The sequence below is a fragment of the Nematolebias whitei genome, chromosome 7, assembly GCF_014905685.2.
Source record: "Nematolebias whitei isolate Nwh7 chromosome 7, NemWhi1, whole genome shotgun sequence".
Taxonomy (NCBI): Eukaryota; Metazoa; Chordata; class Actinopteri; order Cyprinodontiformes; family Rivulidae; genus Nematolebias; species Nematolebias whitei.
The window spans coordinates 1,561,329-1,586,428 of record NC_056504.1 but is presented as its reverse complement, the minus strand read 5'-3'; the positions used below and the strand labels follow the sequence as shown (position 1 = coordinate 1,586,428).

Genomic DNA, 25,100 nt, shown 5'->3' with positions numbered 1-25,100 from the left:
AGAAAACGACGTTTCGGTGCGTCACTCACTCTGAATGTCAGATTTGATCACGTTATCGCGTCTGGTAACATTACCCTAACTAACGTCAGCCCCCTTTGGTCATGGGGTACCACGAACACGGGTGAGGACGTCGCTCCATGAGCTAAAGTTAGGATGCCCTTGAGTAGTTCTAGCTGTTTGCGCAGCTGAAAGAGGGCTTTAAGGTCTGGATTGGAATCTAGGTCTGCTTCGGACAGAGTGTTTTTCCCTGGGTCAGTCAAATACAGCATCATCGAGTTTATTGCAGGATCCAACTTCTGAAGTTGGATGATGTCTGGGTCAGTCAGCACGGGTTGTACAGAGACTGTGTTGTCAGCCGGCTTGGCTGTAGCCTGTGCACGTGTGACTGCCATTACCTCGGCTGTAGGTTGTACTGGCAGAGTTGCAAGCAGCCAGGAGGGGTCAAAGGACCTCTGAGGGCCGTCCACGGCTCCGTCCTTGATAGCTGGTTTATCTGTCCCCGACGACAGTACAGCATCTTTGGCGTGGGATCCTTGGATCTCTACACCTTGAACTACCAATGGTAGGTAGTATCCGGTGGGCCCTGACTGTTTTAGCTCACAGAGGAGGCTTTGTAATTCAGTCAGGGTCGGGTTCACCGGTTGGGTATTTTTGGTTTCACATGCTTTTGAAGGATAACTTAACGGGACTGTATTCTCTGCTGAGAGGTCCTCAGTACCTTCTGTGGTGCCTGCTGTTGGGCAGTCTGTGACTGTCTCCGGAGGCATGGGTATTGGCAGGGGTTTGCTCACTCTAGCCCACATTGTCTGTGTACCATAATCTATAATCGCGTCAAAGCGTTTATAAAATCCTGGCCGACCAAAAATGGGAATGAGTCAACCATAGACACATATACCGGGTGGTATAGTGTCATCTCGCCAACCTGCATGTGAACCATAGCTCTAGCTGTTAGGGTTGTCCTTGTCTCTGTGAGGCCCTGCAGCCCTATAGCCCATTCTATGAGAGGTATGTCCCTGTGAACACCGTTAGCGGCAGTCCTGAGCTCCTCGAACAGTTTGGCTGACATAATAGTTATGTCGGCTCCACCATCCAGTAGGGCTTCATGTGTGACGACCCCTTCAAGTGTGATTGACAGGTAAGCGTTATTAGCCACCCCCTTTCTGATCAGGTTACACAGGAACCTTGTAGGTTTTGGCCGACGTTTCTTCACACGTTTACCTTTACCTGTGTAATCCCGGTTTTTCCGAACCGTTGGTGCAGTTGCTGCTACTCCTGGGAGTTTGGCTCTTGACGGGTGTCCGTCATCGATGTATGAGATCACCCACTCACCGTGTGTTGAGGTTCTGTTACATGTCCACAGCCTTGGGGAAGGGAGGGGTGAGGAAACAGTCAAAGCATCTTTGTTATTTTTAAAACATTCCAGGAGGAGTTGAGATAATTCTGGCATCAAGGCCACAGTTTGGGTCAGGCAGAACTCGTGAATTGTTGTATCTGCCTTTAAAGTCTTGCTGTACAAATTCTCTGATGGAAACTCCAAAACAGCCGAATTGATCCTTTACTCCAAAAGTCGAGCTCACAGCTTCTCCAGATTATTCGCACCATTCATGAGTGCTGCCAGAGAGATCACAGTCCTGATAACAGCTGCTGCAGCTCCACATTCAGTACGAGCACTTTCGAGCTTCAACACCTCCACACAAATTTGTGGACAACCAGATTTCACCAACCCAAACAGTAGAGTCTAGTTGTCATCATGAATCCAATTTGTTTCCTTAGAGGTAAGAGGATCCTCCTTACCCTGACTCCTGTCGGGAGAAGATGATCGATTTTGTTGAGAGACCAGTTGATCCTTCGAATTAAGAGGTATGCAGGAAAAAAAGAGGCTTTTTAGGGGTTCACAGGACAAAAGAGCACAGCAGGGAAGCGGGTGGGGGGCACGTCTGGTTTCACCGTAGAATAGCAGGAAAAATAATAATAATAAAAAAATGATCAAGAAGGACCATCAGCCTAACGATGGATCATTAGCACACTGATGGCTGTTTACTATTCACAGGGGGCTGAGTGATACTAGCAATAACAGCATTATAAGAGGGGGACAGATGAACATGGAGGCCTCCACCCCTGTTTAATGATTTGACAATTTCTTTTCACAAATATGGCCTCCTTTACTCCTCTCTCAAACCATTGTTCCTCTCTATCCAGGATGTGAACATCTTCATCCCTGAAAGAGTGACCGCTGGCCTGGGGATGAGTGTAGACTGCAGAGTCCTGGCCTGATGTTGTTGCTCTTCTGTGCTGGTCCATTCTTTTGGCCGGTGGCTGTTTAGTTTCCCCAATGTAAGACTGATCACAGACCTCCTAACACTGAACAGCATACACAATATTACTCTGTGCCAGAGGGACTGGATCTTTGGGATGAACCAGTCTTTGCCGAAATGTATTTTGTGATTTAAAAGCCACTGGGACGGTGTGTTTAGAAAATAAATGTCTCAGTTTCTCTGATACTCCCTCAACATACGGAATGACCACTGGTTTGGGTTCCTCCTTTTCACCTGATGGCTGACTGGAGTCCTGTTTGAGTTTCTTCTCTGTTTTCAGGAAGGCCCAGTTATCCACTGGATACATATTATATATTATAGGATATCCACATTGCTCTAGAGCCTGTCTTGTGTGGGATTTCTCCTTCTGCCTGGCTCCTGAGTTAGTGGGGACGCTGTCTGCTCTGTGATACAGAGTCCTGATGACTCCTAACTTGTGCTCCAAAGGGTGATGGGAGTCAAACTGTAAACACTGGTATGGGTGGGTGGGTTTGTGGTACACCTCAGTTTGCAAATGTCCTCTATCAGAGACTGAGACCTCACAGTCTAAGAAAGCCAACCTGCCATTTTTTACATCTTCTTGTGTGAACTTGATGTACTTATCCACAGAGTTGATGTGGTCAGTAAAATGTTGGACTTCGTGAGATTTAATTTTAACTCAGGCGTCATAAACATACCTGAACCAATGACTTGGTGGTGTCCCTGAATAGGACGTCACGGCTCTCTTCTACCTCCTCCATGTACGGATTGGCCACAATAAGAGAAACTGGAGACCCCATAGCACACCCATGTTTCTGCCTATAATATTGCTCCCCATATGTGAAGTAGGTTGACTGCAGGCACAGTTTCAAGAGTTGACACAGTTGTTCTGTGGAAAGCATAGTCCTGCTGCTCAGAGTGGTTTCTGCTTTTAATCTTAAACTGACCACCTCTACTGCATCCTCAACTTGAATGCACGTAAAGAGTGATGTGACATCAAAATAGACAATTGTTTCATCAGTCTCCATGATGACATCCCTTACCTTATCTACAAAGTCCATGGTGTTCTGTATGTGGTGTTCTGAATAAATTCTTCACCCACTTTTCTGTCTCCCTGGCATGTAATTGTCTACTGGCGTGTTGTCTTACACTGAATGCGTTGTTATTGGAATTGTGATGGTGTTGATGAGTTATTAGTAAGTTAAACTTGTTTTGTTGTCAAGTCTTGGACTTGACGTGCTGTGTTAAGTGTGCTTGATCTGTACAGTCCATCACTTGCTGAAGTGTGGTCTGATCTAGGCACGTTGTTAGTTTTTGTTTAATGTGCTCTTCTTTGGCCTTCAAGGCCTCAATAGTAAAATTGGTCTATCTCACCCGTTCATTCAGCAGCTGGGTCTGTGCCTTCTGACGGATCTTGCTTGCCCGGTTCCCGCTGATTTTAGTTCCAGGCTCTTGGGAATGTTGCCACTTTGTCCACATCTGAGGTTGAATCACAAGTGGTTCCTGTAGTCTGCCCTCTTCCTTGCTGTTTTCTCAAACTCTATGACAAGTTGGAGGCAATCTTGACCAAAGTGGTTCAAAGTATCCTGATGAATGCTCAATAATCCATGTAGAAAAATCTAAAAAAGTTAAATCTGGTCCTCTAGACATTCAAAAAACAAAACAAAGCAAAACAACAAAAAAATGTAGAAACGTTTCATCTTTCATCCGAAAGACTTCCTCAGTCTGAGGTGCTGTATTAAGCTCAGTCTTATAAATAGCACCTTCTCAGATGAACAGGGGTGTAGGCCTCCGTGTTCATCTGTCCCCCTCTGACAATGCAGTTAATGCTAGTATCACTCTGTAAGGATGTTAGTTTTCTGTGGCCCGGTGTGTCTGTTTTCCTCGTGCTCCTCGTTAGTTTCCATTGTTGCCACCTGTGTCTCGTCCCAGCTGTTTGTCATCATGTCTCGTCTTCTCCTTGTATTTAAGTCTCCCTATTCTGTCTTGTCCTTTGTCGGGTCGTCTTCGTTGGGTGTGCTTCCTTGAGTCTCTCTGTTTTCCTGGTTCCTCGAGTTCCTCGTGTCTCCCGAGTTCCCCGTGCCTCCCTCCTTGTTTATGTAAGTTTTGCTGCCCCGTCAGCATATTTATTTTGTACTTTTCATTTATCATTAAAAACTTATTTTTGTATTTCTGCCGAGTTGAGTCCCTGTTCTGCACTCTGGGTTCGCTCCGACCACAAATCCTAACACACTCAGCCCTCTGTGAATAGTAAACAGCCATCAGTGTGCAAATGATCAATCGTTAGGCTCCTTAGATAGAGAACTTTACTTATTGGCTTTTATGTGAATGTTTCTGTAAAGTGCCCTGAGACAACTTTGTTGTGATTTGGCACTATATAAATAAACTGAATTTAATTGAATTGATGGTACCTTCCTGGCCAGGTAGTACACGTGACAGAGCATCAGGAACAGCGTTGCAGCAACCTCTTGTAATGTACCCGAAATGTGAATGCTTACAGTCTTAATGTCCATCTAGTAAGCCGGGCTGAGGTCTTTGGGCAGTTAAATGCCCATGCTAGTGCAGCATGATCTGTAAACATATCAAACATCTCTCCTTCCAGATAGTGGCACCATTTTTCAACTGCCCATAGGCATTCGTTTTCAGAGGTGGAATAACGAAGTTCAGCCCCACGGAGCACTCTTGAGGCAAATGCAATGGCTTTCTCCTCTCCCTCCTCCATTTGCATCAGGACAGCTCCCAATCACAAGTCGCTGGCATCACAATGTACCTGGAAGCCAAGGTGTGACTGTGGTTGAGCGAGGACTGGTAGAGATTGCAGCAGTGTGTTGAGGTGTTTGAATGATGCTTGACACTCTGATGACCACTCCCAAGGTACAACCTTTTTTTTAAGATTATTCAGGGGGGCAACAAGGGCTGCCAATCTGGGTATAAATTTGTGGTACCATTCCACTAATCTGAGAAACCTCTGCAGGCCCTTTAAATAAGTAGGAGGTGGATAGTCGGAGATGGCCTGGATTTTACTTGGGTCTACCTCCGCTCCTTTTCCAGAGATCACATGGCTGAGGAATCTGAGACAGGTTTGAAGCAGACAACATTTATTTATGTTTATGGTGAGATGAGCCTCATGGAGCTTTTTAAACACAGCCTCGAGATGTTGCAGATGTTGTTCAATGGTGTTAAAGATCACTATGATGCCATAGATATAAACAAAACAGTTTTTTCCTGAGTTCTCTGAGAACTGTTTCCATTAATCGCTGGAAGGTGGCGCCGGCATTCCTCAGACCAAAAGGCATTATCTTAAACTGGAACAAGCCTTTATGAGTTATCATGGCTGTTTTTTCCTTGCTCTCCTTGCTCATGGCAACCTGCCAATAGCCACTCTTGAGATCTAAGGAACTGAAGAATTGAGCAACTTGCAGAGACTAGTGGCATAGAATATGCATCATGAAGAGTCTTTGCAATGAGTTCACGAAAATCCACACAAAAGCATGGTGTGCCATCTTTCCACGACACCAACACCAATGGCGCTGCCAATGCAGAAGTTGATGGCTCGATTATGTTGTTTTGCAGCATTTTTCCCAGTTCAGCCTCAATAACAGCTTGTTTTTGGGGTGACACCCTGTAAGCTCGCTGTCTCACAGGAAGCTCGTCGGATATCACAACATGGTGGCTAATGACCTCGGTGGCTCAAACAGCCTCTGTCCAAACGGTGGGCCACTTCTGCAGCAGCAACCGCACCTCTTCAGGCTGGTCTTTCAAAAGAGGGAGAGCAGGCATTTTAGCCTGTGAGTTTTCCACCACAGCCAGCCAGGTAAAAACTGACACATAACTGTGCATCCTTCTAACACAGCTCATCTCGTGATCTGACCTTGAATTTTTATTCTTTTCCATCCGGCAACCCATAACTCCTGAGATGTGGCTTTAGGACAATCTGACTGGCGTTCATAAAGTCCAACCCAAGTAACAGTGGCATACAAAGCTGCTCATCATTTATGATGTGCACAGGGATGGTGATGGAGATGTCATGAAATTGCAGCAGTAGTACAGTTTTTCCCTCTGCCTGACTTTCTTGTCCATTAGCCATGGCAAACTTTGGTACCTCACTTCTACTCAGTGTTTTCCCAGGTGTTCTTATTCTCTTCCACAGGCTTTGTCTAATGAGAGAATAAGTACATCCAGAGTTGAGGACAGCATCTCATGTAGTTCCCTGGATAGTTACAGGAACCACTAACAAGGACAATACTGCCTGAACTGCAGACACCTCTCCACCATGTCCCTGGACTTGGCTGTGCGCAGACTTTCTACCTGTTTTCTTTGTTCTGTCCAAAGGGTGGGCCTGCTGCACTCTACTCCAGTAATCCTGAGAGTTGCTCCAATCCCTTTCGATCAGCGACCCCACTTTCAAAAGCTGTTCCACTGTGGTTAAGATGCCTCTTAGACCACTGGCCAACCTAGGGTTTTGCCTGGCTGTAACATGCTGGTGGAGGCATGCATCTTCCGGCAGAGTGGAAGGTTGCAGGTCAAAAATCCTGAGGGATGCTGTAAGCTGATCAGACGCAGACTCCTCAGAGGAGGAATCCAAATGATTTGAAGCAGATATAACGAGTTAAAGTCCTCTAGGCGCTGAAATGTGATGCTGTATGCAGAAAAATCAGTATTTGTATAATAGATTTATGGATGTAATATATGTAAAATATGTTGACTCCACAAATGGCAGAAAAAATCAACAACTTGCATTTAAACTATACCAAACCCTTAAAGTTCACCATATACTTCCCCTGCACCAAAAAGTTACAAACAATAATTTGGGCCATCAACACTTGTAAATGAAAACAAAATCAACTGAGAGTGGTTATAAAGTAAAATACTTATGCCTGAATTGATTTATCTTTACTCCACAGTCTAACAAACATCAACCAAAAATTATACATACAGGTCCTTCTCAAAAAATTTGCATATTGTGATAAAGGTCATTATTTTCCATAATGTAATGATAAAAATGAAACTTTCAAATATTTCAGATTCATTGCACACCAACTGAAATATTTCAGCTCTTTAATTGTTTTAATACTGATGATTATGACATACAGCTCATGAAAACCCAAAATGCCTGTCCCAAAAAATTAGCATATCATGAAAAGTTGTCTAAACAAGCTATTAACCTAACCATCTGAATCAACGACGTAACTCTAAACACCTGCAAAAGATTCCAGAGGCTTTTAAAAACTCCCAGCCTTGCTCATTACTCAAAACTGCAATCATGGGTAAGACTGCCGACCTGACTGCTGTCCAGAAGGCCATCATTGACACCCTCAAGCAAGAGGGTAAGACACAGAAAGAAATTGCTGAACGAATAGGCTGTTCCCAGAGTGCTGTATCAAGGCACCTCAGTGGGAAGTCTGTGGGAAGGGAAAAGTGTGGCAGAAAACGCTGCACAACGAGAAGAGGTGACCGGACCCTGAGGAGGATTGTGGAGAAGGGCCGATTCCAGACCTTGGGGGACCTGCGGAAGCAGTGGACTGAGTCTGGAGTAGAAACATCCAGAGCCACCGTGCACAGGCGTGTGTAGGAAATGGGCTACAGGTGCCGCATTCCCCAGGTCAAGCCTCTTGTGAATCAGAAACAGCGGCAGAAGCGCCTGACCTGGGCTACAGAGAAGCAGCACTGGACTGTTGCTCAGTGGTCCAAAGTACTTTTTTCGGATGAAAGCAAATTTTGCATGTCATTCGGAAATCAAGGTGCCAGAGTCTGGAGGAAGACTGGGGAGAAGGAAATGCCAAAATGCCAGAAGTCCAGTGTGAAACACCCACAATCAGTGATGGTCTGGGGTGTCATGTCTGCTGCTGGTGTTGGTCCACTGTGTTTTATCAAGCGCAGGGTCAATGCAGCTAGCTATTAGGAGATTTTGGAGCACTTCATGCTTCCATCTGCCAAAAAGCTTTATGGAGATGAAAATTTCATTTTTCAGCACGACCTGGCACCTGCTCACAGTGCCAAAACTACTGGTAAATGGTTTACTGACCATGGTATTACTGTGCTCAATTGGCCTGCCAACTCTCCTGACCTGAACCCCATAGAGAACCTGTGGGATATTGTGAAGAGAAAGTTGAGAGACGCAAGACCCAACACTCTGGATGAGCTTAAGGCCGCTATCGAAGCATCCTGGGCCTCCATAACACCTCAGCAGTGCCACAGGCTGATTGCCTCCATGCCACGCCGCATTGAAGCAGTCATTCATGCAAAAGGATTCCCGACCAAGTATTGAGTGCATAAATGAACATGATTATTTTGAAGGTTTGTGTTTTTTGTATTTAAAACACTTGTCTTTCATTGGTGGGATGAAATATGCTAATTTTTTGGGACAGACATTTTGGGTTTTCATGAGCTGTATGCCATAATCATCAGTATTAAAACAATTAAAGACCTGAAATATTTCAGTTGGTGTGCAATGAATCTGAAATATATGAAAGTTTCATTTTTATCATTACATTATGGAAAATAATGACCTTTATCACAATATGCTCATTTTTTGAGAAGGACCTGTATAGCAGCCAAACTCCACAAGAACAATAGCTCCCCGTACGGGCCAACAGATGTAATAACCTGCCCCCACCACTACGGTAAAAGGCAGATTAATTACATAACGCTAAATACGTCACGGGCAGTGCCTGGAGCTGACAGTGCTTAAAACTTATACTGGTTGAGGAGAAAGCATAACCTAGTAAACAGAAAATAATTCACCCACACATGCAAAAAAGCTCTCATAAACAAACTAATGATATTGGCAACGAAGAATAACATTTAATGCCCTTTACACAATTTAAACAAACAAATCAGATGTGCACACAAACAACCCAAATGCTTCATTCTCCCATTTCCCCAACGACAGTCAAAACTCCACAAGCCCCATAAATCAAAAACCAAGCTGCACCAACTTTCAGTCCAAATGTCCTCTTAGAAGGAAAGTTTGTTTGAAGGTGGAATGAGGGAAACACCCACTCAATCCATTCAGGCGTTGGCGTGCCAAAATAAAAAGAAGCAATCTCACCAGAATTTCAAGGTCCATTTATCGTGCCTCCCCTGCAGTCCTGGGTAAGAAAAAAGTTACTAATCCACCGCAATCCCGACTCGGGGTGATAAACAGTCCACAGGCAGTCCACAAGCAGTCCAGGGCAACGGCCTCATGCCAAATCCTCCTTGGCAGGTGCGCACCCAAGGCGAGAGGGGCGAAACACCGTCACATCCTCCTCTTTTTAAGTTCTCTTCCCCGCTGTCACCCCAAAACATATTTTTACACAAACAAATTTACACAAACAAATAAACAAGTTCAAACATTAATTTGGAAAATAATCATTACCTTGCAGGGGACAATAATTAATAAAAAATGGTCATATTTGCAGTGTAGAGAATATCATAAAATAAGGGGAAAAAATGGAAATACATCTAACGCTGTAGGAAACGGCCAGTGACCATTACACCCTGAGGCTGTTAGTCTCATGAATATCTAACCAGGATAATCACCATGAAAAAAAAATCACATCATGTTGCTGCTGATTTATTTCATGCTGCTGTGTTCATACGTACTCATCTGCTCACACAGACTCATGTTCGTGCTGCTGTTGTTTGGCATATTGTTTTTATGCTATTCGTGCTTAGCGTATTTTTAGTTGCTGTTTCTCTTAGTTCATATCTTAGATCTTATTACTGTTATTCTTTTACAATTTTTTTGTTGGATGTAACTGGGACCCAAAGTACAAAATCTTGTTCCACCACATGTACCACATGGGGTGAGAATGACAAATAAAGAAACTCTGACTCTGACTTCCATTCATTTTTTCATTCATTTCTATAGCCTAACCCTGACCCTTACTCTAAACTTAACCATTACCTAACACTAAACCTAATCCATCCTCAATTCACACCTTAGTCCTAAACCTAACCCTTAAACCACCATCGACACTTGAACCTTATGGGGACCGGGGTTTGATCCTCACAATGTGCAGTTGATCCTCACAATGTAGTATGTGTTCAACAGTGGTCCTGACAAAGTAGCATAAGAAAACACACACACACACACACACACACACACACACACATACAGATTAGACTATGGTACTTACAGGTACATCCACGTACTTTGAGGCAGCTTTTACCTTACATGAAAGAGAGAGAAGTGGGTGAAACTCATCCCTTCAACGTTGGCACTACATTTAAGAACAAAGTCTACCTTACAAACAAATTTATTGTAGTGCTCACAGAACCGGCAGACATAACTTGTTGAGTACTTAGTTGCAAAAATGTGCATAAAAATTCAATAACCTGGATTTGACAGTATAGTAGTATAGTAGAAAACCAGTGGAGGTGTTAACATGCTTCATGCTGACAGACATTATACAAAAAGTCAAACTTTATTAAATTAATATTGAAACTAAATTAAATGCCAACATTTTAAATGCAACATAACTAAACTATCAGTAATGAAAAACATTTCCTTTACTCGAGTGAGTGAATGAAGTTTCTACAGTGTGCTGACTATACCATAGGAACACATATCTTACTAAAGTAAGAATAAATTTGTTCCACTTACTGTAAAAGACAGGAAAGAAGAGAAGAGTGTGCCTTCATCATATCTAGACAGCTTGGACAATACGCTCTCTAGAGTGACCACAAACTGGAGGAACGGAAAGAAAGAAAAGGAAAAACAGCAAAGCATGTGCATTAAAATAAATTAATAAAGTACAAAGTCAGTTTCCAAATAATTGCTCTAAAATGATGGATGGATGGATGGATGGATGGATGATGGATGGATGATGGATGGAGTATGTATTAATAAATAAAACAGATTGCACTGCTATAAATTATTTGATATTTTTAACAATCATCCATCCATCCTTTATCTTTTGCCCGCTTCTTCCATTTTGGGTCACGGGGTCGCCGGTGCCCATGTCCAACAATCACTGTGCGAGGGGCGGGGGACACCTGGACAGGTCTCCAGTCCATCATAGGGACACATAGAGACAAACAACCATTCACTCTCTCTCTCTCATCTAGAGACAATTTAGAGTTACCAATCAGTCTAACATGCATATTTTTGGTCTGTGGGAGGAAACTGGAGTACCCAGAGAAAACCCACGCATGCACGTAGAGAACATGCAAACTCCACCCAGAAAGGCCTCTGGACCGGGATTTGAACCGAGGACCTGCTCGCTGAGACACAGCAGCTCTACCAGTTGTGCCACTATGCTGCCCTTCTTAACAATCAAATGCACAAAATAAGTTATCACTTATCTTCATAGCAAGACAAATCTACCATAAAATTAGATAAACAAGACACACTTTTCGCAACAAAGCGACGCTCCGGCCTTATGGCAACTGCGGGAGCTCCAGCTAGTCCACCCAGTTGCCATTGTGAACGCTCTTGTGCCAATCCCACATGTGTTCACCATAGGGTGCATTTCCCGAATCTTCGACATCGCTTTCCATCCATGTCGTTACTTGTCCAGCTGCAGATCTTACAAATATAAGCGAAATCTGACCTTCCAGACAGGAGTTATGGTGACTTCCTGTTTTGTGGTGAGTGTTTGACAAGCACTTCCTTTATGCTTTTCAACATGTCATGTGTGGTAATCAACAGTTAGCAAACAAAGTTTCAGTCTAATATTTTACACAGTGCGAAGCTGGAAGTGTCATCCAATAATCTGCATTTTTTCTCAGAGTAGGTGGGGCTTAAGTGATGTCATGAATCAACAATACCCATGTGTCTACAAGTGTTCACTGATGAAGCACAAAATCTCAGGTTCAGATTGGATGATGTATCACTGAGATTTAAATGTTGGAATAATGTAGGGGGCACACTTGAGCCAAATATTAAAGAACAATACCAATGTGTCTATGAGTGCTCACTGATCAGGCACAATAAATCTGGTACATATTGGATGATATATAACGGAGATGTTATTGTTTGAATAATGTAGGGGCTGCAATGGAGTCAAATGTTAAAGAGAACAATACCAATGTGTTTATAAGTGCTAAATGATCATCTACAATAAATCTGGTACATAATGGATGGTATTTCACTGAGATTTAACTGTTGGAATAATCTAGGGGCCTGACAGGAGTCAAAATTTTAAAAAAAAATATGTGTCTAGAAGTGCTCACTAATGACGCACCAAAAATCTGGTGCAGATCAGATGATATATCACTGAGATATAACTGATTAAATAATCTAGGGGACACACTTGAGTCGTTTGTTAAACCACAATATCAATGTGTCTAGACGTGCTCACTGATTATGCACAAAAAATCTGGTTCCGATTGGATGATGTATCACTAAGATATAACAGTTGAAATAATCTAGGGGGCACACTTGAGTCAAATGTTAAAGAACAATTCCAATGTGTCTATTAGTGCTCACTGATCACTCACAATAAATGTGGTACATACTTGATGATATTTCACTGAGCTATTACTGTTGGAATATTCTAGGGGGTGCACTCGAGTCATATATTAAACCACAATATCAATGTGTTTAGAAGTTCTCACTGATGATGCACATTAAATCTGGTTCAGCTCGGATGATGTATCACTGAGCTATAACCCTAGTAATAATCTAGGGGGTGCTGTGCAGGCTATTGGTTACTTATTATAGATACCTGTTCAAGGGTTGGTGAATGATCGATCATAGAGATTTTGGTACACCTTGGCTGATATCTGTGTAATTTAGAGCCAAACGTATTGCAACGGCGTCACTTCTTAATTCGCCATGCCACCACGCACACATCCTCCATCAAAAACAGTTTGCACTTAAAATCAAGTCAGACCATCTTATCTGCATTCTAAGACAGGATCATCCTGATTAGGTCAAGGGTGTCAAAGAGGGAGCATTCCAAGTAAAAAAAGGAGACTTCCTGTTCTGAGGGGCGGGGCTTTGATGACGTCAAAATATGACCACAGTGAATCGTCGGGTATCCAACAGGGATGAGTCATGCCAAGTTTGGTGCATTTCGGTCTTTCATTGTGAAAGTTATAGCGTTTGTAAATTTATGGCGTGAAGTACAATTTTGAGGCCTGACCACGCCCCTTTAGCCTAAACGAAACTGAAAGCTTTTGATAACTTTTACTCCACAATGTCTTAAGGGCATATTAACCAAGTTTGAAAACAATCCTTCAAAATCCCTAGGAGGAGTTCATTAAAATTCGCCATTAGAAACACCTAAAAATGACCCTTTGACACAAAATGGCCGACTTCCTGTTGAGTTTGGAATAGGGCTTCAAGAGACTTTTTAATAGGTCCTGAGAAGATACAGATGTTTGCCAAGTTTCAGAATTATCGGTCAAAAAATGGCTTGGGGCTAAGGTTTTAAAATATTCTAGGGGCGTTGTAGAGGCTATTGACCACTTATCATAGCTTCCTGTTCAAGGGGTGGATAATGATCGATCATACTGATTATGGTGAACCTGAGTTCAAATCTGTGGAATTTAGAGGCAAACGTATGGTGACGGTGTTACGTCTTACTTCGCCACATCGCAACGCCCACATGCTCCACCCCAAACTGTCAGTGTTGGAAAGCAAGTTACAACAACATGTCTTAGGTCACTGGATACACTATCATGCTGATCAGGGTTCAGATAGGGACAGTTCAACGTAAAATGTTACACTTCCTGTTGTCAGGGGGCGTGACTTAAGTGATGTCATGATTTGACCATTCAGTCTTGCAGGGGACTGGATGTGGATCAATCACTGAAGGCTTGATGTCTCGGACAGTTTTTGTGTAGGAGCTATTAACATTTCCGCTTTTCCACTAGCAATTATATGTGAAACCAGTCCCTTTTTCAGGACCAACTTCTCTGCTGTTCCCAATGTACCATGCTGGCCTGAATATGTGACATCAGAACACTGCTGGTCACTGATTGGTCAGGGGTTGGACTCACTGGTTGTTTGAGAAACTTTCACAACAATCCAATCTGCCTTTTTCAATATCTCAAACTTGGAGGAGCGACTGGACCTATTTTTAAGATTTTAAAAACAATTAAAGCTACAAGGAGCGTTGAAGGCCCTCGCAGCGAAGTGCCGCTGCGGCCTTACGGCGACCGCGGGAACTCGAGCGACTCTTCCCGGTCGCCATCGAGAACGCTTCTGCTACCGCCCTGCTCCCGTTCCCCGGAGTGCGCATTCACAGAACCTTTGACATCAGCTGCGACCGTGGATATAACTATTTTAATATTTAGGGGGCGCTCTAGAGTCAAAAGTTAAAAAACACTACTAATGTGTCCATAATTGCTTACTAATGACGCAACCAAATACTGGTCCAGATCGGACGATATATGACTGAGATATAACAGTTTGATTTATCTAGGGGGCGCACTTGAGTCAAATATTAAATAACAACACTACTGTGTCCATAAGTCCTCACTAGTCAAGCACAAAAAATCTGGTGCAGATCGGACGATATATCACTGAGATATAACAGTTTGAATTATCTAGGGGGCGCACTTGAGTCAAAAGTAAAACAACAATACCATTGTGTGTTTAAGTGCTCACTAATCACACACCAAAAATCTGGTCCAGATCGGATGACATATCACTGAGATATAACAGTTTGAATAATCTAGGGGGCGCACTTGAGTCAAATTTTAAACAACAATAACAATGTGTGTAGACATGGTCACACATTATGCCACAAAAATCTGGTGCAGATCGGATGATATATCATTGAGATATAACTGTTGCAATATTCTAGGGGGCGCTCTAGAGTCAAAATTTAAAAAACATTACTACTGTGTCCACCAGGGCTAAATAATAATACACCATAAATTTGGGACAGATCGGCTGATATATCACTGAGACAAAACAGTTTGAATATTGTAGGGGGCGCACTTGAGTCAAATATTAAACCACACAACTAAAATGTCCATCAGTTCTCAGTAATGACGCACCAAAAATCTGGTTCAGATCGGATGTTGTATCACTGAGATATAACTGTAAGAAGAATGTAGGTGGCGCTGTGGAGGCTCTTGGCCACTTATCATGGAACCCTGTTCAAAGGTGGATAATGATCAATCATAGTGATTTTGGTTCATCTGGGCTCCAATCTGTGCAATTTAGAGCCAAACGTATTGCAACGGCGTCACTTTTTAATTCGCCATGGCGCCACGCCCACATTCTCCAGCTATAACTGTTTTGTTGTTTAAATCAAGTCAGACCATCTTATCTGTCTTCTAACACAGGATCATCCTGATTATGTGAAGGGTGTCAAAGAAGGAACATTCCAAGCAAAAAAAGTCACTTCCTGTTCTGAGGGGGCGGGGCTTTGATGACGTCACAATATGACCTCAGGGTATCGTCGGGCATGGGACAGGGCTGACTCGTGCCAAATTTGGTGCAAATCTGTTTTTCAAGTTGAAAGTTATAACGTTTGGAAATTTATGGCGTGAAGCTCAACTTTGAGGCCTGGCCACGCCCCTTTAACAAAACGAAACCCAAAGCTTTTGATAACTTTTACTCTCCAATGTCTTAAGGGCCTAATAACCAAGTTTTAAGTCAATCCTTCAAAATCCCTAGGAGGAGTTCGTTAAAATTCGCCGTTAAAAAAGCCCCAAAATTAACCTTTGACCCAAAATGGCCGACTTCCTGTTGGTTTTGGACCGGAGCTCCAAGAGACTTTTTCATAGGTCCCGAGAAGATACACATGTTCACCGAGTTTCAGATTTATCGGTCAAAAAATGGCTTTGGGCTGAGGTTTTAAAATATTCTAGGGGGCGCTAGAGAGGCTATAGCGCAATTATCATGGTTTCCTGTTCAAGGGGCGGGCATTGATCGATCATAGTGATTTTCATGAACCTCGGATCAAATCTGTGGAATTTAGAGCCAAACGTATTGTAACGGCGTCACTTCTGACTTCGCCACGCCGCCACGCCCACATCCTCCAGGGGAATCGCTTTGCGCTTCAAAGCAAGTCAGACCAACTTGTTATCTGCCTTCTAACACAGGATCATCCTGATTGGGTCAAGAGTGTCAGGGAGGGAGCATTCCAAGCAAAAAAAGTCACTTCCTGTTCTGAGGGGGCGGGGCTTTGATGACGTCATAATTTGATCTCAGGGTATCGTCGGGCATGGGACAGGGATGACTCGTGCCAAATTTGGTGCAATTCTGTTTTTCAACGTGAAAGTTGTAGCGTTTGGAAATTTTTGGCGTGAAGCATAACTTTGAGGTCCGGCCCCGCCCCCTCAACATACGTCGGTTTGCACCGTTTTGATAAGTTTTGGTCCCCCATGCCTACTGAGCAAAATGGCGCAAGTTTGAAACCGATTGAGCGAAATCCCTAGGAGGAGTTCGTTCAAATTCGCCGTGTACGAAAAGTGAAAAACGGCCAAAATTGACCCTTTGACCCAAAATGGCCGACTTCCTGTTTGGTTTAAGGCATACCTCCAAGAGACTTTTTTTCATGTTTCAGTGGGTTCTACATGTGTACCAAATTTCAGCTCTCTAGGACTTACCAGTTGTCATATCTCACGTTAGGGGGCGCTGTGGAGCAGTTTGGCCACGCCCACTTTTGGTTCCATTAAATACCTCAAATTTCTCGCGGGGGACAATTTTGGGTCAAATATGGTGAGTTTTCGAATATGTTAAGGCCTCCAAATTAGCGCTCTTTGACGGAAAAAAATTTGAAACGACACAACTACAATAGGCCTTCGCAGCTGCAGACAGCTGCTCGGGTCTAATTAAAGCTGCAAGCAGCGTTGAAGGCCCTCGCAGCAAAGCGCCGCTCCGGCCTTACGGCGACCGTGGGAGCTCCAGCGACTCTGCCCAGTCGCCATTGCAAATGCTCACGCTCCCATCCTGCGCCCGTTCACCGGAGTGCGCATTCATCAAACCTTCGACATCAGCCATGACCACGGGCGCTCTAGCAACGCCTCCCAGTCACCATCGCAAACGCTCTCATGCCATTCCCGAACGTGTCCACCAGGGTGCACATATGCCTAAATTTGCAATCGCCTTCCACCCATATCAGTATGAGAAGGTGCACACTTGAGTCATATGTTAAATCACAATATCAATGAGTTTAGACATGCTCACCAATTTTGCACCAAAAATCTGGTTCGGATCAGATGATAATTCACTGAGATATAACTGTTGGAATATCGTAGGGGGCGCACTTGAGTCAAATGTTAAAGAACAACACCAATGTGTCTATAAGTGATCACTGATCACGCACAATAAATCTGGTACATATTGGATGATAATGCACTGAGCTCTAACTGATTAAATAATCTAGGGGCCACACTTGTGTCATATGTTAAACCACAGTATCGGTGTGTGTAGACTTGCTCACTGATTATGCACAAAAAACTCTGGTTCCAATCAGATGATGTATCACTGAGATATAACTGTTTGAATAATATAGGGGGCGCGGTTGAGTCAAATGTTAAAGAACAATACCAATATGCCTATAAGTGATCACTGATCATGCACAAAAAATCTGGTACATATTGGATGATATTTCACTGAAATATAACTGTTGGAATATTCTAGGGGCCGCACTGGAGTCAGAAGTTAAACAACAACACCAATGTGTCTATAAGTGCTCACTAATTATGCACCAAAAATCTTGTCCATATCAGATAATGCATAACTGATATATAACAGTTTGAATAATGTATGGGGCGCACTTGAGTCATAAGTAAAACAACAATACCAATGTGTGTATAATTGCTCACTAAATATGCATCCAAAATTTGGTCCAGATCATATAATGTAATACTGAGATATAACTGTTGGAATAATCTAGGGGGCGCACTATAGTCATATGTTAAACAACAATATCAATGTGTCTAGAAGTGCTCACTGATCACGCACAATAAATCTGGGGCAGATCGAATGATGTATCACTGAGCTATAACTGTAGGGAAAATGTAGGTGGCGCTGTGGAGGCTATTGGCCTCTTATCATGGATACCTGTTCAAGGGGTGGATAATGATCGAGCATAGTGATTTTGGTTCACCTCGGCTGAAATTGTGTATTTTAGAGCCAAATGTATTGCAACGGCGTCTCTTCCTGATTCACCACGCCCACACCCTCCAGCAAAAACGGTTTGCACTTTAAATCAAGTCAGACCATATTATCTGTCTTCTAACACAGGATCATCCTGATTAGGTCAATGGTGTCAAAGAGGGAGCATTCCAAGTAAAAAAAGAGACTTCTTGTTCCGAGGTGTCGGGGTTTTGATGACGTAAAAATATGACGACATTGGATCGTCGGACATCCAGCAGGGATGAGTCATGCCAAGTTTGGTGCTCTTCGGTCTTTCAATGTGAAAGTTATATCGTTTGGAAATTTATGGGTTCCAAGAGACTTTTTCATAGGTCCTGAGACAATACAGATGTTCAACGATTTTCAGAAATATTGGTCAAAAAATGGCGTGGGACTGAGGTTTTAAAATATTCTAGGGGCGCTATGGAGGCTATTGGGCAATTATCATGGCTTCCTGTTCAAGGGGTGGATAATGATCAATCATACTGTTTTTGGTGTACCTCGGTTCAAATCTGTGGAATTTAGAGCCAAACATATGGCGACAGCATTACATCTTACTTCGCCACCTCGCAACGCTCACATGCTCCACCCCAAACTGTCAGTGTTGGAAAGCAAGTTACACCAACATGTCTTAGGTCACTGGACACACTATCATGCTGATCAGGGTTCAGATAGGGACAGTTCAATGTAAAACGTTACACTTCCTGTTGTCAGGGGGCGTGGCTTAAGTGATGTCATGATTTGACCATTCAGTCTTGTAGGGGACTGGATGTGGATCAATCACTGAAGGCTTGATGTCTCAGACAGTTTTTGTGCAGGAACTATTAACGTTTCGTTTTTCATGGCGAGATGTCAAACGTTGAGGTTTTGCCCCGCCCCTTCAGCATGCTCCAAAACAAACCGTTTAGATAGATTTGCATCCCCCATGTGTTTTGACCAAAATGGCCAAGTTTGAAACCGATTGAGCAAAATCCCTAGGAGGAGTTTGTTCAAATGCGGAGGCTGTTAACCGCCAAAAAGGTGTGAAAATTGGGACGACATTCAAAAATGGCCGCCTTCCCGTTTAATCATACAACATTGGTGCCAAAGGGTTTTCTGTGCATCTTTGGGAATTGGACAAGTGTACCAAATTTCATGTTTCTACGACAAACTAAGGTTAATGTGGAGGGTATTTTGAAAATTTCCAGGTGGCGCTCTTGAGCCGTTTCTGTTGCGATTTTTTTCACAACCCTTAAAATACGTAATTTTTCACCAGTCCTGATGTGTCCGCCAAATTTGGTGACTTTTGGGATATGCTAAGGCCCCCAAAAGTCCAATTCATTTGGCTGAAAAAAATTGTAGCTCGGGCCTGAACAGAGCGATTACAATAAGCCTTCGCAGTGCTTCGCTGCTCAGGCCTAATTAAAATATTCAAGTAGTCTAAGAAATTGAGAAACTGTGAACCTCTATCAGATGACAGGTATGTGTATTGCTCAGCAGCACTGAAGTTGACACTGAGCATTTGTTTAGAACATTACATTTTGGAATGTGCTATGTGTAATGGCTCTAAGGGCATCCACTCCTAGCCCTGCTATGACGTTTTGCAGCTCTTTAAATGTAAAATTTATATAGAAAATGTACATAGTAATATTTATTAAAAAGAACGTAGGCCAATTGCTGTTGTGACTGGCTTTTAGGATGTGTTCACACCAGCCCTGTTTAGTCCGCTTTAATCGAAATCTAGCTCGTTTCCCTAGAAAGTCCGGTTCATTTAGGGAGGTGTGAACGTGCCATCGAACTCTGTCATGGAACAAAAAAACGAACTCTGGCCCGGGCTAAAACCTAGGTCTCGGTCCGTTAGAAGAGAACTCCAGTGCGGTTCGAGTACAGTGTGAATGTAAACAGACCGAGCCCCGCTCCACAAGCAAGAAGTGGAGTGCAGCGCAGGACAAACAGACACGCATTTCTCTTTCATTCAACCTTTATTTAGACAAGTAAATCTCATTGAGCCTCGAGGACTCATTTACAAGAGAGACCTGATTTCAACAAAGAAATGACAACAATGGACAACAGCAACAACAATAAACAGTTATAAAAAGTCATACTGTAGGATTTTTTTTTTTTTACAAATAGGATGGCTAAAAGCAAAAGGTAACAACAACAAAAAAACAGCTAGATTCTAAGGCGAATGTAGAAAACTAAAAACAGGAACATGTTGAGATGAGACCGCTTATAGGGAGGAGGTGGTTTGTCTGGCTGAGTGGTGTGACAACAACAACCTGCTGCTCAACACCGAGAAGACTAAGGAGCTCATCGTGGACTTCAGGAGGAACGCTGGCCCACATCCACCCATCTATTTTAGTTCGGCATCGACAGCGCTCCAGTGGGGGGTACCGCAGGGGTCCATCCTCGGTCCCCTTCTCTTTTCTTTATACCTGCTGCCACTAGGTGCTATCTTCCGCAAACACGACATACCCTTTCATTTCTATGCCGATGATTGCCAAATTTACTTCCCCCTGAGGCACAGAGGCACACACTCTATTCAGCCTCTTCTTGACTGCCTGGCTGACATCCGGGACTGGATGGCTTTAAACTTCTTAAGCTTCAATGAGAAGAAGTCTGAAGTCATGCTGTTCCATCCCAGTGGCTCACTCATGAACCATGACATTGACCTTTTCTCTCTAGCCCCGCTAGAGAAACAAAAGGTGACTAATCTGGGGGTGATAATGGACCCGTCCTTAAAACTCAACAGTCACGTAAACATGATGGTCAAATCCTGTTTTTTTCAGCTGAGACGGCTGTCTAAGCTGAAGCCTATACTCTCCAAAAAGAACATTGAGACAGTGATCCACGCCTTCATAACATCTAGGCTTAATTACTGCAATTCACTTCTGTTTGGAATCAGTCAGTCCTCCATTGCTCGTCTACAACTGGTCCAAAATGCTGCAGCCCGATTTTTAACTGGTACAGGCTATAGAGAGCACATCACGCCAGTTTTGGCCTCCCTGCACTGGCTACCCATTCACCTTCGGATCCATTTCAAAATTCTCATGTATGTTTTTAAATCACTGAACAGTTCCGCCCCATCCTATCTCACTGATCTTCTGCAGCCATATGTCCCACCGCGCTCTCTGAGGTCAGCAGACCAGATGCTTCTCTCAGTCCCAGAAACCCGTCGTAAGCTCAGAGGTGACAGGGCTTTCTCTGTTGCAGGTCCACGACTGTGGAATGAGTTGCCACTGAGTGTCCGGCAGGCTCCCACACTCTCAGTCTTTAAGTCTCGCTTGAAGACCCACTTCTATTCGCTTGCCTTTAACATGGTGTGATTTGTTTTGGTCCGGTCTGTTCTCTACTCTGTTGGCCATTTTAGTTAGCTTCTGCTGCTATTTGTATCTGTATTTCTATTTTATGTTTTCCTGTCTGCTGTGCATGTTTGGTTCTTTTGTACAGCACTTTGGTTGGCCTTGTTGCTGTTTTAAGTGCTCTATAAATAAATTGGTATGGTATGGTATGGTATCTACATCAAGGTGGAGCGTGTGAACAGCTTCAAGTTCCTGGGTGTCCACATCTCCGAGGATCTCACCTGGACGACCAGCTGTTCCAAACTGATCAAGAAAGCTCATCAGCACCTTTTCTTTCTGAGGACTCTGAGGAAGAACCACCTGTCCTCAGACATCCTGGTGAACTTTTACTGTTGCACCACTGAAAGCATCCTGACCAACTGCATCACTGTCTGGTACGGGAGCTGCTCTGCCTCAGACCGGAAGGCGCTGCAGAGGGTGGTGAAAGCTGCCCAACACATCACCGGATCACCACTTCCTGCCATAAAGGACATCTACAGGAAGCGGTGTCTGAAAAGGGCTGGAAAAATCATAAAAGACTTCAGCCACCCAGCACACAGACTCTTCACCCTCCTGCCCTCTGGGAGGCGCTACAGGAGCCTCCAGACTAAAACCACCAGGTGCCGGAACAGCTTCTTCCCCACAGCTGTCACACTCCTGAACTCTGCCTCCTGCCATCTGAACAACAACAACGGTCTGTGTTCTCATACACACAACAACAGCACATGGACTATAACACCACCACCTGCACTTTACAGTTTGTACAGTAGTGAGCCCACTACTGTACAAACTGTACACATAATCTACTATCTACTGTTCATAAGTACTCACATACTTATATATATATATATATATATTTTTTTTTTTTTCTTTTATATAGCTGTTTATACCCCTTCATATTATAACTTGTTCATAGTCTGTACACTCACAAACTGTATATATTTATACCTATAGCGTATTCAAAGCAACTTACTGTATATTGTACTATATATATCTACCAATTTATTTTTCTAGGCACTTCTGGATAGATGCAAACTGCATTTCGTTGCTTTGTACCTGTCACATGTGCAATGACAATAAAGTTGAATTCTATTCTATTCTATTTTATGTCTGCATTGGTCCCTGCCAGGACCAATCTCTTACCCTCTTACCTCATATGGAGCCATCAGCTGACGTGTGGAAAAACAATATTCTTCATGGTCTTCTGTCTCATCTTCTGCTCATGCTAAGTCCATTTTTGAAAAATTACAAAATATAACTCCTAAAACTGTTAAAACTTGATGCCACTTCGTTTTTGTTTTTATTTACAGAAGAAGAAGAAGACGTGTTTGTGTTGTTTCTTTCAGTAGTTCAATTCAATTCAATTCAAAAATACTTTATTAATCCCAGAGGGAAATTATTTGTTGTTGTAACTCGTTATCCTCATTTCATTAAGAGATGTTATAGATGCTGATAGCTGTAGTCAGGAAGGATCTCTTGTAAAGGTCCATCCCACAGTGGATCCTAAGAAACTGGCTGCAGATGCCGTCCGATCCGTCCACCCAGACTCGGCTGGCCTCTCGGTTCCCTTTGGGCTGTAGGACCGCCCAAATGCTGGGCAGAACTCCTCCTAGAGCGATGGCCACTTATCCCAGCAGTCTGCCAAGCTCCTTGTAGCTGCGGACAGCCAGCTGTAGGTGCCGAAAGACGATCCTGTCCTCCCGTTATCATGAGCCGTGTTTCCTGCTAGTTCTAGGATCTCAGTGGTCAGGCACTCGAGCACAGCCGGCAGGTAGATGAGAATCCATCCACAGAACATCCTTTTCAACTCACTTGAGATTTGGGGCTGTAGTTGAGATATTATTTGAGCTTTTGAGATGTTAATCAGCTGCTGTTGGTTGTAGAAAACTGCCTTGTTGCCATGGTTATGCATCATAACAAATGTCCAAAACTAAAAAAGTTTCAGTAAAAATCCTTCCAGCTGCACAGCATCTGATACCAGAGGAAACAATCATCCAGAAAATGTGATTTACATCCAGAAAAAGAGGAATTAAAGTTTCCAAAAGCAAAATCTCAGAATGAAAGTAACAGAGCTGCTCCAACATGCAGCCACCTTGAGCGGCGCAATTCTAGAACAGTTCTTGGTGCAGCGCCCCCACAGGTGAGAGGGGCAATAGGTTGGTTCAACAGGTTGGCTCGACTGCACAGTGCAGTGTGAATGCAAATGCACCAGCTCAAATGTAAATAAAATGTCATGAATATTGGTCCCGAACCGAACCGAGTCTACCGGACTATCAGGTGTGAATGCACCCTTAGAGCTAGCAGATCAGTAATGGGTCAGAGTTGACATTAAAGCTGCTCTTACACGTTAGACCGGATATGAACCTTGCTGAGAGCATGGTCACAGCACAAATGAACTGTAACTGCATTTAAATTGCACAAGTCAAGTTTGAAGTAAACAGTCTCATGAGCCTTAGCATTAAACAGAAACCAAAACATGCATGCTAGGCTCATTGGTAACTCTAACCCTGTGATGGACTGGAGACCTGTCCATGGTGTCCCTGTGATTGACTGGAGAACTGTCCATGGTGTCCCTATAATTGACTGGAGACCTGTCCATGGTGTCCCTGTGATGGACTGGAGAACTGTCCAGGTGTCATGGTCTGGAGACCAGTCCAGGTGTCCCTGTGATGGACTGGAGATATGTCCAGGTGTCTCTGTGATGGACTGGAGACCTGTCCATGGTGTCCCTGTGATGGACTGGAGGTCTGTCCGTGTGATGGACTGGAGACCTGTCTAAATGTCCCTGTGATGGACTGTAGACCTGTCCAGGTGTCTCGGTGATGGACTGGAGAAAGGTCCAGGTGTCATGGACTGGGGACCTGTCCAGGTGTCCCTGTGATGGACTGAAGACCTGTTCATGTGTACATGTGATGGACTGGACACCTGTCCTGGAATCTCTGTGATGGACTGGAGACCTGTCCAGGTGTCATGGGCTGGAGATGTGTCCAGAAGTCCCTGTGATGGACTGGAGACCTGTCTAGGTGTCATGGACTGGAGACCTGTCCAGGTGTCTCTGTGATAGACTGGAGACCTGTCCAGGAGTCTCTGTGATGGACTGGAGACCTGTCCAGGTGTCTCTGGAATGGGATGGAGACCTGTCCATGGTGTCCCTGTGATGGACTGGAGAAGTGTTGAGGTGTCATGGACTGGAGACCTGTCCAAGTGTCCCTGTGATGGACTGGAGACCTGGCCAGGGGTCTCTGTGATGGACTGGAGACCTTTCCATGGTGTCATGGACTAGAGGCTTGTTCATGTGTCTCTGTGATGGACTGGAGACCTGTCCATGATGTCCCTGTAATGGGCTGTAGACCTGTCCAGGTGTCATGGACTGGAGACCTGTCCAGGTGTCCCTGTGATAGACTAGAGACCTGTCCAGGTGTCATGGACTGGAGACCTGTCCAGGTGTCCCTG

At 43.8% G+C, this 25,100-nt stretch overlaps 1 protein-coding gene across 1 annotated transcript in view; it reads right to left on the bottom strand.

The window, feature by feature from the left end:
• The window catches only part of LOC119412087 (calcium-dependent secretion activator 1-like), a 780,001-nt gene that overhangs the window by 146,702 nt on the left and 608,199 nt on the right, over window positions 1–25,100 (bottom strand). Inside the window, 2 exon segments of the mRNA XM_037679064.1 lie at window positions 10,418–10,450; window positions 10,885–10,968. Of these exon segments, the coding sequence (XP_037534992.1) occupies window positions 10,418–10,450; window positions 10,885–10,968 (117 nt within the window).